Source organism: Medicago truncatula, chromosome 8, assembly GCF_003473485.1.
Source record: "Medicago truncatula cultivar Jemalong A17 chromosome 8, MtrunA17r5.0-ANR, whole genome shotgun sequence".
Taxonomy (NCBI): Eukaryota; Viridiplantae; Streptophyta; class Magnoliopsida; order Fabales; family Fabaceae; genus Medicago; species Medicago truncatula.
In genome coordinates, this window is record NC_053049.1 from 45130785 (window position 1) to 45149310 (window position 18526).

An 18526-nucleotide genomic window follows, 5' to 3' on the forward strand; every position below is an offset into this window, starting at 1 on the left:
GATTTGTCAATTTATCACTAGACCAAACTCTTTAAGTTTAAGGAGAATAGACATGTCAATAAAGGAGAATAGAAAAGTCAATCCCATATTTGCATTTTGAAAAATCATCAATTCTTGGACGTGTATATATGTATCGTCGAACTCCCAAGTAGTCATACTCGTTATTAAACTACATTAATGATATTAGATAAATAATTATTTGATAACGATACTTAAAACATTTTTTTTTCTTTTTCAATTATACAATTTTCTTAACACATGAAATAATTACTAGACTCACTCATAAATGAAAAGAATGGAGTAATAATTTGAGAAATAATTTTTATCCATAAATTTTAGCTCAACTGATAAAATGTCGAAATTGTTAGGCCGGATGCCATGACCGGGATTCGAACCCCGATACCTCCACTTATGTGTATGACTTTATTATAACTTTGCCAATTCGTCTATCTAAAAAAAAAATAGCAGTTGTCATACCTTGGATGGAACCATTATTACAATTATTATTTGAGTGATCATTATCCGTCGCAACTCTACTCAAAAGTGAGAATTTATTAATTTTGTTTTTACATATTTATTGCTAAATCCTTTGACATATATTTATTGCTAAATCCTTTGACATATACTCCTACTATCAATAATATATCCATATATCTAAGTTTTTTTATATGAAAAAAAATAACGTTGGATCATACATGTGTGTGCACCTGTACTTTTTTTTCCATCTTGCAGTCTTTGAAGTGAGTGTCACGTTTATGTTTTGGACGGTTTTGGTAAAAATAATAATGCTAGGTATATGAATTAAAAATATATATAAAATCAACCGCAGTATTTCATTTCAGTCGCAACTCTTTGCTTTTTTTAACCTCCGCTGCATATATATACTTTTACTACCAACCATCTTATCAGAACATAGCATTATTGCAAATTTTCAATCCTCCCTCTCAAGTCAACATCTGAATCTATACCACACTTTTTTGTAGCCATAACAGTTATTGTTTCTAAATCTAGTAACTGAAAAACAATCACTTCTGTTTTGGAAACTTGCTTTTCAGTTCAGACAAAAACATTTTTCAATCAAGCAAACAAGAACTGTCTTTGTTTCAATGAATTCAGATATTGTAGAGTAATCATAGGTTGTGTTGTTGCTGTTGTTTAAGTATACAATGGTGCCACAAAACATGAAGGAACAACTTGCTTTGGCAGTTAGAAGCATTCAATGGAGTTATGTAATATTCTGGTCTGAATCTGTTAACCAACCAGGGTAAGATACAAACTGTTTCATTCATAGTACCTCATTAAATGTGTTTATGCTATTTTCTTATATTTTCCTTCTTGAATATGTTCATGTCTTTCCAATACCTTGAAACTAAGACTTTATATGATATATGAGACATTATCTGCCAAATTTGATTACAATTTTTTTTTTTTTTTTTTTTTTTTGTGCTAATGTAGTTTTGGTTCTATTAATAATCATCAACTCTATTTTAACCACTTATTTGTTATCTTAGATGAATAGTTAACTTTTCATTTGAATCTTGAAAATCTGAATCTGGTATTAGATTTTCTGTTACTACTTGCTGCACTAAAGGTTGTTGCTAAGAAGCTATATTCTATTCAAAATCGATTTGAATCCGTTTTTATTGATTTATTTACGCTCGATTATTGACATAAGCACATATGAGATTATCTTACTCCTTACAGAGTTTATTGAAATAGCTTATGACATGTCATAAATTGTTTTCAGGGTATTTTATAAGCTCTTCATAATAGCTAATGAAAACAGAATAACAGATTATAGCTTATGAAAACAGTCTGACTTCATTTAATCTCTTGTTATAGAAATAGCTTACAGATAAGCACTTATACGATAAGCTGTTCATCAACAAGGCCTTTTTCCTTGACCATTTTTCAGGGTGTTGAGCTGGGGAGAAGGATATTACAATGGAGAGATTAAGACAAGGAAAACAAGTCAAGGAGTGGAACTTAGTTCTGACGAAATAGGCTTACAGAGGAGTGAGCAGCTGAGAGAGCTTTTCCGGTCCCTCAAACCTGTAGATACCAATCCTCAAACAAAAAGGCCTTCTGCAGCACTTTCACCTGATGATCTCACAGATACTGAGTGGTACTATTTGGTTTGCATGTCCTTTGTATTCAACATTGGCCAAGGGTAAATCTTACTCTTTTTTCCTTTTTTGTGTTCCTTTCTAGTTTGATTTTCTGTTTTTAAATTGTACATATATTCATTCGTATTTATCCTCAAGTACGCGTGTTCTTAGTGTGCCAGGAAGAGCTCTAGAAAATGGCCAACCAATTTGGCTGATTGATGCCTATTCTGTTGATTGCAAAGAGTTTAGTCGCGCTCTCCTCGCAAAGGTATATGTTTCTGTTTTTTGAGATGGCTTGTTCTTTCTTCTGGTTTTGATTAAAATAGACTATCTCCGTCCCTTTTTACACTCACAAAAGGTACTTATAAAAAGAAACAGAGATAGTTGTCTTATTGTACTCTAATTGTGATTAAAATATGACACAAAGTCTAAAATTTATCTTCTTTGTTGGTTTTGTTCCATAAACACATTTGTGACACCTGTCTTCTCCCATGCTCAGAGTGCATCAATTCAGGTACCATTCTATTTTTTCTTTTCTTAATTGTCTTTTACTATAAATGAACTCCAATAGTTATTAATAGTTTGCTTAGTGATATCGAAAATAATGCAAAGAAATTTACATGTGCTAAGATAGGTGTTGCTTTGGAAACCACTCTTTAGTGTTTAGTCTAAGTACTTCTGCAATAGTATGCATCCTTGTTACTATTTGGGCTCATGTAGTTTCTGCTATGATAGACTGTTATCTTAGACAATGCAAGACTCTTTGAGGTCTTATGTTCCATGCTTATGGTTATTTTCAAGTCAAGGGACTCATCATGTGTTTGGTATCACGGTGGGTACGTAATACTGCAGATGTGCGATCACATCGAAGCTACACAGTGTAGCTTTTAAGTAGATGTGTGATAAAAGCCTTTATTCTGCATAATCAAACACGCTATTAGTTTCCGAACCTAAAGGCTTACAAGTTATAATCTAAGACCGATAATCATCCAAGTTTTAGAAACCAAAAATATAATCAATGCATTGTGTAATTTGTTTCCTTCCTCTCAACTTTCAGACAGTGGTGTGTTTTCCTTTTATGAAAGGGGTCATTGAGCTAGGCACAACTGATCACGTAAGTCTTTTTGGTTTTTCCCTTGTTTTTTATAACATTAATATTACTATTCTGTTATTGCTCCCTCAACTTCTTGTAATCATGTTGCTGAATTATTCCTCTTTTGTGTGAAGGTATCGGAAGATCTCAGTCTCATTCAACAGATCAAAACTTCTTTACTGAATAGTCTAAGTGTCGATGACCCTATTAACGCTCGAGCTACATTGAGTTCGAGAAATAACGAAGGTGTTGCTTGTGTAGCATTTGATGATAATGATTATGATGTTGAATTAATTCCAGAAGTTGGATATGACATAATCAACACAACAACCTCTCCTAATGGGAGCTCAAATGCATTACAAGCCAATCAACTACGAAATGAAACATTCATGGTTGAAAGCTGGCAAGTTTTGGATGATGATTTGAGCAACTGTGTTCATAACTCCGTGAATTCAAGTGACTGCATATCACAAAATATTTCTTCTGCTCCTAAGGTTGGAGAAGATTGCAATAATAACCAAAAAATGAGTTTAGTGGATCCTCTAAGTGAAGATTGGCATTATCAGAAAATTCTTTCAGAACTTTTAAAAAGCAATGACCAGTTAACAATGGGGATGCATTTTCAAAACTTTCATCAAGAATCAAGCTTTTGTGTTTGGAACAAAGGTGTGCCTGTGAATTTCCAAAGGCCAAGACAAGGGACCTCACAAAAGTTATTGAAGAAGATTTTGTTCGAAGTTCCGCGGATGCATACTGATGGTTTGCTTGAATCTCAAGAGGAGAATGACTATAGAGAAGGTACAAGACTAGAGGCTGATGAAGGTATGAACCATGTTTTGTCAGAAAGAAGGAGAAGAGCAAAGCTAAATGAAAGGTTTTTAACTCTTAGATCAATGGTTCCTTCAAATAGTAAGGTAATATTATATGTTAGTCATCATATTTCTTAGCTTGATCATTCAGCACCACCTATGAAGCACCGACACAAGCACAAACACTAGACATAATATTGTGTCAGACACAGGACACGCCTTCAATCTGAAGCATCAGTGTTACATTTTCATCAAAAACTAACTAAATACATTATTCATGCAGGATGACAAAGTCTCTATACTAGATGATGCAATTGAATACCTTAGAAAGCTTGAGAAAAAGATAAGAGAGTTGGAAGCTCAAAGAGAGCCAACAGGTATAGAGTCTAGAAGTAAAAAATCACATCATGATATGGTGGAGAGGACTACTGATCATTACTATAATAACAAAACTAACAATGGGAAGAAACCTATGGTGAAAAAGAGGAAAATTTGTGACATAGAGGAGACAAGGAGAGAGATTTGTTCAGATGCTTCAAAAGGAAGTTCTAATAAGAATGTTACTGTCAGTATGAGTGACAATGGAGTTGTAATTGAAATGAAGTGCCCTTCTAAAGCAGGAAGGATATTAGAAATTATGGAAGCAGTTAACAATCTCAACATAGATTTTAATTCAGTTCAATCAACAGAAGAAGCTGATGGGAGTCTTCATCTAATCATTAAATCTAAGGTGAGCTCTTGAATATATTTGAGTAAATAACAATTTGCTATCTAAAATTGTAGGACTGTATCAACTTAATGTCCTTAAAGTCCTTGAGAATATCAATTATCTCAAGCACCAATCTGATTAACATTTTGCAATTTCAAGAACATTTTGAAATATTGTTAATGTAGGGGACTAATTTGATAAGGGCTACAATTTAATAGTCTTTTATCTAAATTTATGCTTCCTTTTATTTGCAGTTCAAAGGACCAGCTAATGCAACAACAAAAAGGATCAAGCAAGCCCTCCAAAAAGTGGCTTCAAAGTTTTGATTTTTGTATTTAAAAATAAAAATAAAATGGAGATGTTCAATTTAATTCCTCCCACTGGCGTGTCACACAGAGATTCTTATAGTCACAAATGGAAATTCTTGGAGATGCTTTTTGTTTTCAAGACTTCAGATATAAAGAAAAAGTTAGTCTGTGGAATACCTATTGGTGATGTAACATGGACATTTGTTTCAGCACTTGTAAATTGGTAGATAGGCTAGTTGAAATTATACTGAATTAAATTAACCAATGATTTCACATGAATCTATACTTCTCACTTTGTTTAGAAATTTCTCCCTCATAGACATTTTTAAGTATTCTTGTAATTCAAGAAATGCAAATCAGATAGTATATAGGATCTAGTCATGCTCACCATGTTTTTTTTTTAAAAAACAGGCATCCCACTATGAGCCGATTTTATTGTTTTTTTTTTTTTTTTGTATGAGCTGATTTGGATGAATTTAAAAAAAAAAAAATCTTGCAATGATCCACTAGCTCACTAATAAAGCAACCTACTTTTTTTTAGGCAAGCTATCTACTATAGTTTCTTACAGCATCCACAATGGTGGGTTTCACCATTTAACACCGGAATTAATAAGCACCCTCATTGTGGAGAGAAAATGTTTGATGAAGGGTGGCTATATAAGCATCCTCTCTCTCTTTTTAATTTTCATGGGCCATATGTAATAAATTATACACAAATTAATAAATTTTGTTGAAATACAATGACATTGAATTATTAATAGGATATATTTTCAGAGGTGCTAGGTTGGAGAGATTGGATGCTTATTAAGAAATATCATTGAAAATTAAAAAAAAAAAAAGATGATGTGTACATGCATTTCCCACTTAAGCACAAAAAATGGAGTGTTATGTTGTAAATGATTTTATAATTTGAAATTGACTATCTTCTTTAAAGGATCTACGTTATTCAAAAATTTCATAAAATTTAATGATACATTAATGATTTTTTAACTCATAACTATCTTCTCCCTTAAAAAAAACTTATAACCATCTTCTTTGTACTTTTTATTACATTATCATTCAATTTCATAAGAGAATGGATTCTGTTCTCTTGAGCTTAGCTCAGTCGGTAAGAACAATGCATAACATATGTAAGGTCTGGGATTTTCTCTATTGAAATTTTTTCGGATTTTATCAATTGTGTAATTTCTCAACCATCAAAGTCAATTTACTCTTTTCTCTATAATTTTATCTCTCATTTTCTCTTTATATTTGATGGTTGATATATCGTAATAATTGAGAAAATAAGAGAATTTTAACCGTGACAATCTACTTCTCTTATGCTCGCACTATAAATCATTAGTGACTATAAATAAAATTCATCATAAATCTTTCTTTGATTTTACTCCATCTTTTCTCCCCGGTCTAAATTTATTTTGGACCAATGAGAAGAGAGAAAATAAAAGTTATCATCTAAATTATCCCAAATAATTGTGCATATATCACTACTCATCGTAAATATAAAACAAACGAAAAATAAATGATGTAAAGGATGACAACAAAAGAGTAGGAGGATGAAAGGTATAGGCTAGACTTTCTCCCTTTTTTTATAAAGTACAAATATAACACTAAGACCAGTGCAAACGTGCAACATAAATTAGCAAATTGTATTTACCATATCTCTTCTTTGACTTGTCCATACTACTATGACTATCAACTACTTCAGTCATGGTCAAACTGAGTCTACAGTTTTATAATCTTCTTTATATTCCAAAGCATTATACTTTGCTGGCTTTTGACGTATCAATACCGAGTCGAGCCATCAGATTAAGTCCAAGCTTGCTCTCAAGACATGGTATATAAAGTAATTTAATAGTATATAGTTTTAATATAGTCTCTTTGATTAAAAATTTCATGATTTTCGTTAAATCGTATGTGTTTCATATAAATTTTTAATGGATATTTTCAGATTTTAATATTGAATCTAACTCATCCTTATAAAATCAATTTATAAAGTGAAAATTACTCTTACTTATAATTACATTGTCAGGACATTTTTATCTATGTGGGACTCTTTTTAACGGATATTATATGAATCTTAATTAACAACAAAAATATGCTAAGGAGTGTGTTGTTTTTTTTTTTTGGATTAATAGTAGTTTTCATCCTGTAATATATGTCATTTTCGGTTTTCGCCCCTATAAAATTTTCGGTTTGATTTGCACGTAAATTTTTTTTTTTCCAGAATACCCTCATCCAACTCAGCAAATTCGCTTACGCAGAGCTGATTTGAAATATTTTTTCCATTTTTTATTTTTTTAATTGGCCATGTGTAAAAAAAAATTCCACATCAGATTTTATTTCTAAAATATTTGAAAATTAATTTTAAAAATTCAAAATATTCAGATTTTTTGTTCAAAAATTTGAAAAATCGAAAAAAAACAGAAAAAAAATTAATTTTCCGATATAAAAAAAACAGAAAAATAGTTGGATTTTTTCCAAAAAATTTTAAAATCGAAATTTTTTTTTCAAAAATTTAAAAAATCAGAAAAAAAAATATAAGATTTTTTTTTAAATTAAAAAGATTTTAAAATACGAAAAAAAAAACAAATTTAAAAAAGGGTCAGATTTTTTTAAATATATTCTAGAAAAAATTTTAATTTTTAAAAATCTGGATACAAATTTAGAGGGTTTTTCCATCGTCGTTGAAAAAAGACTTTTTTCCCAATATTTTATAAAAATTGTGGAATAAAAAATCTGAATTTTTTCAAAATTTGAATACAGATTTTTAAAATTAAAATTTTTTCCAGAAATCTTTTTTAAAAAATCTGACCTTTTTTTTATTTTGAAAATTAAATTCCAGAATTTTTTAAAATCTTTTTATTTTTTAAAAAAATCTGAATATATTTTCTAATTTTTTAAATATAAAAAAATCCTTATAATTGTTTTCTGATTTTTTAAGTTTTTGAAAAAAAATCTAATTTTTTTTTTTCAAATTATATATTTTTTTTGTAAAAAATCTGACTATTTTTATGTTTTTTCATATTTCATAAAAAATGTTAATATTTTTCTGATTTTTAATTTTGGAAAAAAATCTGTTTGGATTTTTTTTATTTATTAGAATTAATTTTCAAATATTTTAAAAATAAAATCTGATGTGGAATTTTTTTTTTACACATGGCCAATTAAAAAAAATTGTCAAATCAGTGCCACGTCAACGTATTTGCTGCGTTGGATGGGGGAGGGGGGTATTCTGGAAGAAAAAAAAATTACGAAGGTGCAAATCAAACCGAAAATTTTATAGGGACGAAAACCGGAAATGACATATATTACAGGGGTGAAAAGCATTATCAACTTTTTTTTTTTAATAGAGGGGAGTGTGTTGTTAGTGGTGCAATTTTATCCCAAGAAGAGGTACGACTGATAATGCAATTATTGCTCAAGAAGTTGTCCACCACATGCACATATCTAAAGCAAAAAAAGGTACATTAGCTTTTAAAATTGATCTTGAAAAAGCATATGATTGATTGGATTGGAATTTCCTTGAGCTAACCCTAAATGAATATAATTTTCCTACATCAACAATATCCCTTATTATGAGTTGTGTGAAAGCCGGTAACTTGTCTATCCTTTGGAATGGTGCAGGGACAGAAACGTTTAAACCAACTCGTGGACTCCGACAAGGTGACCCTCTTTCCCCATATTTATTTGTGTTGTGCATGGAGAAGTTGGCTTTGAGCATCCAAAGTACGGTTGATAGTGGTGTCTGGAAACCAATTCATATCTCTAAAGATGGCCCTGGTTTGTTTCATCTTTTGTTTGCCGACTGTAACGCCCTAGTCATTAATTTATTTATTTTGGATTTATTTAGAGTCTTTTATATGATTTTAAATAATATTGATGATTTATGCGGTGTGTTATATTTTATTATATAGTTTATTTTAATAATAATTAGATTAAGTGAGAAATTAGTATTATTTTGGAGTGTGGGGAGTTAGTTAATATTTAATAGAATTAAGGGGAGTTTAATGAAAAGAAAAGGGAAGTTATTTTTTTGGGAGTTAAGAAAAGAGAAAAGTTAGAAAACGTTTTACGTGAAAAACAGTTAGTTTTGGGAGAAAAACCAAGGCAAGGGAGAGGAGCCTAGGAACCGATTTTGCTGTGCATTTCTTTCTGCAATTCTAAGGTAAGGGTGAGGTTTGCTTCATTAGTATAGTTCTGAATTCTGATTTTGAGTTTAACAGATTTTGGTAGAAAATTGGGAATTTTAGATTTATGTTGAATTAGTGGGTTTGAGTGCAGAGACTGTTGTTCTGATGTTAGAAATAGGTTCTGGTTGCATACAACATTTAGTTTCATATCTGTAAACTGATTTGGGGAGTGGAATTGAGAAAATTGGGATTTTGGGTAAAATTATGGGTCCTGGTCGTGCTGATATTCATCGCTCGCCTAGGCGAGTAGACCTTCCCGCCTTGCGAGTGAGCAATCTTCATGGCTCGCCTCGCGAGCAGAACCACTCGCCACGGCGAGCAAGTGCCTGTGAGATCATGATTTTTGAAGTGTTGTTATAAGCTGTAAAATGGATAGTTTTAAGTACCTAGATGATTTTAGAGAGGTATGAGACAATTTTCAGATTAAAAAGATGAATAGGGAACTTAAAAATGAGGTTTTAGTGAGAAAAATGTCAAAACTCCAGAGAGCACCTGTTTTGAGTTCGCCACGGCGAGCAGCCTTTTTCTCGTGCTCGCCATAGCGAGTAGAAGTACTCGCGAGGCGAGTTGCCCAGTTTTCTGAGCTGTTTGTGTTTAATTGATTAATGTTGATTGGTATTGGTGTTTAAGCATGATTATGAATAAATTGTGCATTTTCTGGGATGATTGAATTAGTTATAATGGTTTGTTGTTGACTGGGATGTATGCTTCTATTTAATTAAGTTATACATGATGTTGCATTAAGGAGTGGTGAGTCATATGAATGCATATGCATTGTTGGAGTTGTATGTAGATATACACCAGTGGAGTTAGTTGCATAAGCATAAAAGCGGGAGGGCTTCGGCCCTGGAACGCCTTGTCGTTCAAAGCGGTGGAACACTAGTTGTTCAAAGCGGTGTTTAGCGGTGAGGACTTATGTCCTGAAAATGAATGCTTTAACCATTCAATTAGCGGTGAGGGTTTCGGCCCTGATTATGGTACCACATGCATTGTAGAGGAGTCTTAGTGGAGGTGTCGAGTGTTGCATGAGTTGCAGTTATTGGTTTTAATTACCGAATGTTGTTGATGTTTATAATGATGATATTATATATGTTGATGAATTATTATTATGATAGGGTGTTAGATTCAAATTGATGAATTATTTATCTATATTTTTGTTGTGAATCTCACCCCTTCTGCTTGAAAATGTTGCCCTTCCTATGAGTAACTTGCAGGTGATCCTGAGTAGTAGGTGGTGGCTCAAAGTGTCTTGGGCTCTGATACGTGGGATGGGAGTTTAATGTCACCTTTATTCCTATGTATCAATTTTTGAATATTGCTGATGTAGCCCTATGGTTGTTGAATTTATGTTGTTAAGGCTTTTATGCCAAGATTTAATTATTCGAGAATTAATACGTTGGATGTTGATGTTATTTAAATGTTGAAAACATTCCGCTGCAAGGTTTTAATGAAATGATTAAAGTTGGTTGTTTATTAAATAGTTTTATATACTATTTAAGAAATTTTGAATTAGAAGTGTGGCATGCCCGTTTTGGAAATACTCTGATGTATGACTATTTATTATTTAATTGTTTTGGGTAACGGGGTGTTACACCGACGATGTCGTGCTTTTTTGTGAGGTGACTACTGAGCAAGTGATGGTGGTTATGGAGACTCTCGACCAATTCTGCCAAGCATCTGGGTTAAAGGTGAATTTAACTAAATCCAAAGCTAATTGTTATAGAAGAGTTGAAGAATCAAAGAAGAGAGCTATTCAATCTGTGTCATTGATACGATTTGTTGCTAACCTAGGACATTACTTGGGCTTTCCTTTGGTCCAAGGTCGTGTCTCTAAAGCAACTTATGAGCATATTATTGAGAAAATGCATCGAAGATTATCAGGTTGGAAAGGCAATCTACTCAATAAGGCTGGTAGAGTTTGCCTAGCTAAGTCTGTCACAACAGCAATGCCAATTTACAACATGCAAATCCATCATTTGCCTCAAAATTTATGTGACCAAATCGATAGGATCACAAAGAGCTTCATTTGGGGTGGTAATGGAGTAGAGAGAAAATGGAACTTGGTCAAATAGGCAACAATAACATCACCTAAGAAGTATGGAAGACTGGCTATCCGTGAAGCCCGTTTATCAAATATTGCTCTTCTTGGAAAACTTATTTGGAGCATTCTTCATGACAGGCATAAACTTTGGATTAAGTTGCTTTCACATAAATATATTAAACAAGGATCAATTTGGAACACCGAAGCTGGCAGAAACATTTCCGTAATTAGGAAAAGTATTTTAAAGGCATTGGAAGCATTGAAAAATGGTTTCCGATTCCGTATTGGTGACGGTTCCTCCTCATTCTGGTACCATGATTGGACATGATTGGGGGCTTTATGTCACTTGGTTGATTTTGTCAACATTTCAGATATTCTTCTATGTATTAAGGATGCAAGTAGCTATGGTTCATGGGATTGGAATAAGATGATGACTATTGTCCCTGATAATGTCCAAATGTTGGTAGACCAACACACACCGCCTTCATTCTTCAATAGCGTGGTTCTTGACAAATGGATTTGGGGAGTTTTCAAACAGGGAATTTGTTCTTGTTCGTCGGCCTATGATTGGATTTTGGAGCAACATAGGAGTTGGGATACAAGTGATAATTGGGATTGGATATGGAAGTTGAAAATTCCTAGAAAAATTCAACATTTCATTTGGGCTTGTATGCATAAAGCCATCCCGACCAATTGGCTTAGACACCATTGCAACATGGCTAATGCAGCAACTTATCAACGATGTTCAGAAAGAGAAGAGGATGTTATGCATTGTTTGAGGGATTGTCGAGACTCTCGTTATGTTTGGGCAAACTTGCAAGTACTTGAATCTCCTGGTTTCTTAAGTTATCAAACTCCTAATACTTGGCTAAAACACATGGCTACTGGACCAACAAATTTAAAGTTTGTTGCTGCTATATGGTGGATATGGCGCTGGAGGAACAACATTGTTTTGGGTGATAAAACTTGGAAAGCCAGTGATGTGATCCGACAAATTAACCTCATGGTTGAGGATATGGTTTTGTTATCTACAACTAATTCATGTGCAGCTAATAATAGAAGCAAGGTCAAATGGAAAGCTCCCCCATCGGGTAAATTTAAACTTAATATGGACGGAAGTTGTGACCAAAGTGGTGTCATCGGTTCAGGAGGATTGATTCGAGACGCTACAGGAAATTGGGTGGCAGGATTCTCATATAATGATGGTTGCGGTGATGCGCTTATTGCTGAGTTGTTTGGAATTTATAACGGTTTGATCTTGTTGATAAACAATTCGGTGTTGCATGTTGAGTGTGAGACAGACTCCACTGAGATCATAAACCTACTTATGGATAGACAATCTCACTCATTCCATGCTTATGCTTCTTTATTAGCTAAAATAACAAGTTTGTTAGATCATCTCCCAGGTTTGTTGTTCAAACGTGCTCCGTGAAGGCAATGTATATGCATACTTTTTGGCTAGGTTGGGGAGGAACTCTTCTCTTGAAGTAACAATTTGGATGACACCTCCTGATGAGCTGCTCTCATTGCTCAACTTTGATGCTTTCGATTTCTACTTAGCTTTTGTTTTTTGTTTTTTTATGACCTTCACCAAAAAAAAAAATCCGGTCAATTTATTTTAATGTATTTTTAATTATGTAAATACTAAATAGTGATGTTTTCATTTGATATGAGTGAGTGAAAATATATTGTTCACTCTATTTAAGAAAATAAGAAGAGAAAATTATTATTAATTGATTTAGCAGTAATGTCTTAAAATATATTATTCATTTGATATTAATTAATGTTTTAATATATTTCATAATATTATAGTTTTTTAGATGCAAATTTTATAATTTTCTTTTATTGAGAGGATGAACAATTTATAATTACTCTTAGAAATTTGAAATCCGTCATTTATTTAATAGTGTAAGAGCAAACTCTTCCATTTAGCTGAAAACTCGTGGACATACATACTGTCTGCGCCAACTTAACAATTGGAATAAAAGGAGAAGCGTATCAAATTGAATACATTATTGCACGTGGTAAGTGGACAATTTGGTCGTGATAAAACGCTATTCTTCAAATATTTTAAGCTCTAAAAGTCTTGTCTACCCAAAACAGCTGAGGTATCATTGCCAACACCTCAGGCCCTTAGATTTTCCTTTTATATTATGGAAATTCAAGGTGAATGGATGGTGTTCAGTACAAGATAAGAATGATTAGAGAGGTTATTTAAATTTAAGGGATAAAAAGTGAGGGTTAATGGATTCAAACTCAAAATGAAAGGAAACAAAAAACTAACATTACAACTAATTACTAACATTTGTTGCATAGCGTTCCTATTCTTTTATTTTTAAATATTCTTGTTTGAATTGAGTTGTAACTAGTTTCATCGTTTATATTTTTGGACTACTTTTATAAATTTTTGGATAAAATTTTAAATTTCAATTGTTAACTTATTCTACATCATATTCTAAACGTTTCTACCAAAAATGAAAGGAAAAAAAAAAAAACTAAAACCCCACAAAGTTCCTATTCTTTTATGGGAAATATTAATCGGTGCTTCCGTGCATCGGTTAAGGAATTAATAAAGAAAATTTTGTCTTGAAAATTGTGTATTCTTCTTCTTGAAAGTTAAAAAAATATTCTTTTCAATGCAAAACTTAACTTTTCTTTTTATTTTAGTTCTTTAACCAGTGCTCCAGTGTCCCAGGTTAACAAGACCCTTCTTTTATTTTTAAATATTCTTGTTTGAATTGAATAGTACAAAAATTCCATCGTTTATATTTTTGGACTACATTTATAAATTTTTGGATCAAATTTTAAATTTCAATCGTTAACTTATTCTACATCATATTCTAAACGTTTCTACCGAAAAAATATTATTTCAAACGCTAGGCATGGATGCATTCATAGAACTTTACATTTTTTTTAGTAATTATTTTTCTTAAAGGTTAAACAGTAGTTTGAACACCATTTCCCTACTCACTTGAAGCTATCCTAAATGACAGATTGATGTACAAATTTGCAAAATAAAATAAAGGGATCCCAATAAAATTTCTTTAACTGCCGTAAAAAATAAAAAATAATTGTTTAACTGATATTTATATCCGAAAATATAATTCCTCGCCAGAATTATACATTTCTTCCTTTATAAAATCCGCAACAATCGTTAGCATTTTTCCCCTAAAAAAAAAATCATTAGCATTTTTTTTGTTTTGATATTAAATAAAAAATGACATTAGACACTAACTCAACCACTGTTTGTTTTATCCATTCACATAACAAATTGGAGAACTCAATTAGAGAACAGCAAACTCGACCCATTGAACAAACAGTTTTATGCGCAGTTCAGGTTTCACGTGATCATCGTTTTTCTGTGACTGTGGACAAATCTAACACTAAATTCCTGTCTTTAGGTAGGAAGATTTCTCAACGGTAGAAAAAAAGGAACAACTTGACAAACAAAAATGATAAAGACATGTCACAAGTCCAGAAATATACCTCGTAGACCATACCAAGTTAAAGGACATATTAAAAGTTAAAATTACACGATCAATATGAAAGCAAGTTAAACTAATATGTGATGTGGTCCATTGTAGTCGAGTACCTAAAAATTGTCCAAAACCAATAACTACTAATGATGCCCTTTAAAAATATAAGACGGTGATCTAATCCTAAGAATTTTCCACAAAGTGGTGATGACGGCGTAGAGCTATTTACTCGATTGTTGCAGACATTGGCAGAGTAAGAAATAGTCAATTTTGAATGAACACACTGTAACCCTCTTTCAAATATCCACCTGACAAAACCAAGGGATAACAAATCCTTATTACTCCCTCCGTCCCTAATTATAAGATCTTTTTGAGATTTTTTTTTGTTCCTTTTTATAAGACCCCTTTGTTATTTCCAACTACATTAATTATTTCTTTACATACATGCCCCTATTTATTATACATCTTTTTCTTCAATCAATAATAAATAACATGTTGAAAATATAAACTAACATTCTTTCTTAAAGGATAAAATTGTAAAAACAATAGTGATTACAAACAACTTTAATACAAATATCCACTATCTTAATTCCCGTGATTTTGACAAAAGGGTCTTATATATAGGGACGGAGGGAGTATTATCTAGGCTTAACTGTATTTTTGGATCCCTATCTTTCAAAAAGTTGCGGTTATGGCCCCCTAACTAATTTAAATACAAAACAGACCCCTATGTTTTGATTCTTTTGCAGTTTTGGACCCCCAGTCCATTAGTGAGGTGTCACGTGTATTATTTAGGGGGCCACGTGGCACCTCACTAATGGACTGGGGGTCCAAAACTGCCAAAGAATCAAAACATAGGGGGCTGTTTTGTATTTAAATTAGTTAGGGGGCCATAACCGCAACTTTTGAAAAGATAGGGGTCCAAAAGTGCAATTAAACCTATTATCTAATCCTAAAGTACAATGCACATAACTATTTCAAAACTCTAATCCTTGATTTAGAGCGGGAAAATTGTGCACTTAACCACATTTAATGCCATTTTTGAGTTTCAAATCCAGTACCCTTCAACCTAGCGCTCTAAACAATCCTTCATGCCCATTAAATGTGGCTTTTCATTTTTCAAGAATCTTTGCGCTGATTCTGCCTATGAATATGAAGAGTCTCTGAATTGGTAATCAATGTTTCTAATTTTTCAATGTAACAGTTACCAATGGAATGCACAATATGATTGTATAAATATGAATCACCTTTCTGATTTCCCATCACTTCCAATCTCTCCCATTCTGTCATGGCACACAATAACATCCAGACCTTTTTGTCATACCAGATGTTAACAGCCATGTATTACCTTTCATCTTACATCATTTTGTATTCTAAATTTGCGTTTTGGTTTGACTATCTATGAATAACACGCTTATTATGTTGTTATCTGTTTCTTGCAGCACCCTTGGATCCAAATCCATTAACTGACATAGACAGGAATATGATTGAGCATGATGTTGAATGGGAGTAGACTACTGTTGTTTTAATCATGCAAAGTTTTTAAAATATATACACAATCATATGCTTATCATGCTGGTTTATTTTGTACAAGCTTCTGTTATGCTCCCTATAATGCTTGCTCATGATTTTGGTAAGCAGATAGGGAAATTTGCCACCATGATTTTGCTCGTGAATAAATTGCACCATTTGCAGTCAATTATTATAGGGAAATGTTAATCAGTGTTCGACACTGGTTAAGGAAGTAAATAGAGTAACTTTTGCATCGAAAACTATGTAATCAATTTTTCAAAATTCAAAAAAGTGACTTTTTTAATTTAATTTTTCCTTTTTTAGATACCTTAACGAGTGTCCCGGGGGCACCGGTTAACACAACCCATTATTATATTGTGTTTAGCTCACCGTAAGCAATCACCGCAATTTATAAAACAATTTGAACACAAAAGCTACAATTTTTTAGGGTGTGTTTTGTTGCGAGAAGAAAGTAAGAAGAGAGAATGAGAAGAGAGAAATAGATGTGAAATAGAAAGGATTTGATGTATTGTTTGGTAAGGAAGAGAGATGAGAGAAATTAAAAATAAAAAAAAAAGTGTTGATTGTTTATAAAAGTACTAAAATACCCTTGGTTTTCTTTAAATTTCAAAAATATTTTTCAATAAAAAAAAATACAACAAATTCATCAATGAGAATTGCTGTTGACACATTGAGTTTGGCTAAGAAACACGAGTAAATCATTCAAATGCCCCTCGACAGTTAACTACCGAAGTTTTAGAAATCCAACTGCAGTTAACTGCCGAGGAAAACCTCGGTAGTTAACTGCCGAGGAAAATGTTATAACAACAGCACAACATAGGAGTTTCCAAAACTCCATTGTTGCGTTTTTTATTATCCAAGGTGCGATTTTGAGTCATTTGAAGCCATTCCAAGCCAATTTCAATCACAAAAACAAATAAGTTTTTTGAATCCTATTGCATTGTTGCTTTGTGGTCGAATTGTTTCTTATTTTTTGTTAAATTTCGATTATATAGGTTCGATTATATTGATTTGTTGATTTTATGATATGTTAGGATAGTTTAGGTTAGAATGGTTAGAATGGTTAGAGAACTTTTATTGAATTGTTAGGTTTTGATCGCCATTTTTTTTTAATGTAGATATGTTTAAGAATCAAAATCAGGGTAACGTTTAGGGTGATGAGAAGAACAAAGAAAAATCGCCTATGACATGGCACGTAATTGTTTGCAATGGTTCCGAAAAAAAGAAGGGTTCGAAGGTGCCGGTGTACAATCACACGAGGTTGAGGATGAGCAGGAGGACATGCTATTTCGGTCCTCAACCAAAACAAGGTACCACAGGGACTGTACCGAGCAACCCGATTGATTTGTGTGACGAAGAAGAATGAATGTAATGACTTTTAATGCCTAATTGTTTTGGATTTTTTTATGTTTTATTTTTTTGTCGCGCACATTTTGTTTGACATTATGGTACTTAGAATAAAATCGCATTTGGAATAAATAAATTTGAAAAATGAATAAATAAGATAATTATTGTTCCATTCAAAACAAAATATATGTTATCACATTACATTGCATTACACATTACATTATATTCCGAAATATATGTAAAGTGCATTCCTTGACACTTGAATACCAGCGTTCAAGACGCTTATCGAATGTTGGAGTCCTGCCGATTAACAAGTTTGAATTGCCCCATCCAGAGTAAGACAATTGTTGCAGTTAGAATGTGCATTTCAACTACAACAATTGTCTTACCTTTGAATGAGATAGATTCAATCCTGTCAAACAACAGGACTCGAGCATTTCACCCAGTATTCATGTTTTCCATTGAAAAGAATAAATTTTTGTTAGGCGTGCTTTAGATGATGGTATTCAAGTGTCTAACGAAATGAGGTTCATTCCTTGATACTTAATACCTTCATCTAAACCAAAACACTGAAAAGCTCACTTTCTTATATGTTAAAACAAGATGACCGTGGATTTCTACTTATGAGGGTTTGACGTAATGTAAGTTATCGTTGGAATTTCAAACGGTTTAAGTGCTCGTCTACCATGAACCAAACATAAGTGGCCCACCCGCCCCAATATGAATATATGAACGACCTCCAAACATGTTATTTCATTCAATTGTCGGAGCAATTATAGTTCGATTCAATTGATAAAGTTATCAATTGAATATATGAACGACCTCCAAACATCGGAAAATAGTCAGTTTTGGAATGCCCCATGTGCGTTTGTTAGATGCATGCAACATAATTGTAAAGTTATCTTTCGATCA

The 18526-nt window shown here is 32.5% G+C and overlaps 1 protein-coding gene across 2 annotated transcripts; it reads left to right on the plus strand.

Annotated features, from left to right (window-relative positions):
• Positions 1 to 888: 888 nt before the first annotated feature.
• Positions 889 to 5306, plus strand: LOC25502049 (transcription factor EGL1). 2 transcript variants are annotated; one of them, XM_024773454.2, is made up of 8 exons: positions 889 to 1264; positions 1916 to 2170; positions 2280 to 2376; positions 2608 to 2622; positions 3166 to 3222; positions 3336 to 4115; positions 4294 to 4740; positions 4974 to 5306. In XM_024773454.2, exons 1-8 carry the CDS (start codon positions 1167 to 1169, stop codon positions 5043 to 5045), a joined length of 1821 nt encoding a protein of 606 aa, XP_024629222.1. In that variant the 5' UTR covers positions 889 to 1166; the 3' UTR covers positions 5046 to 5306. The 2 variants fall into 2 exon arrangements, with proteins under 2 accessions (XP_024629222.1, XP_013447039.1); XM_013591585.3 differs by having other exon boundaries at positions 2288 to 2376.
• The last annotated feature ends 13220 nt before the right edge of the window (positions 5307 to 18526 follow it).

Coding starts and splice junctions, on each gene's coding strand:
- LOC25502049 (XM_024773454.2), top strand. CDS start 1,167: ATGGTGCCACAAAACATGAAGGAACAACTTGCTTTGGCAGTTAGAAGC. Junction 3,223..3,335: donor AGCTAGGCACAACTGATCAC/GTAAGTCTTTTT, acceptor TTTTGTGTGAAG/GTATCGGAAGATCTCAGTCT. Junction 4,741..4,973: donor ATCTAATCATTAAATCTAAG/GTGAGCTCTTGA, acceptor TTTTATTTGCAG/TTCAAAGGACCAGCTAATGC.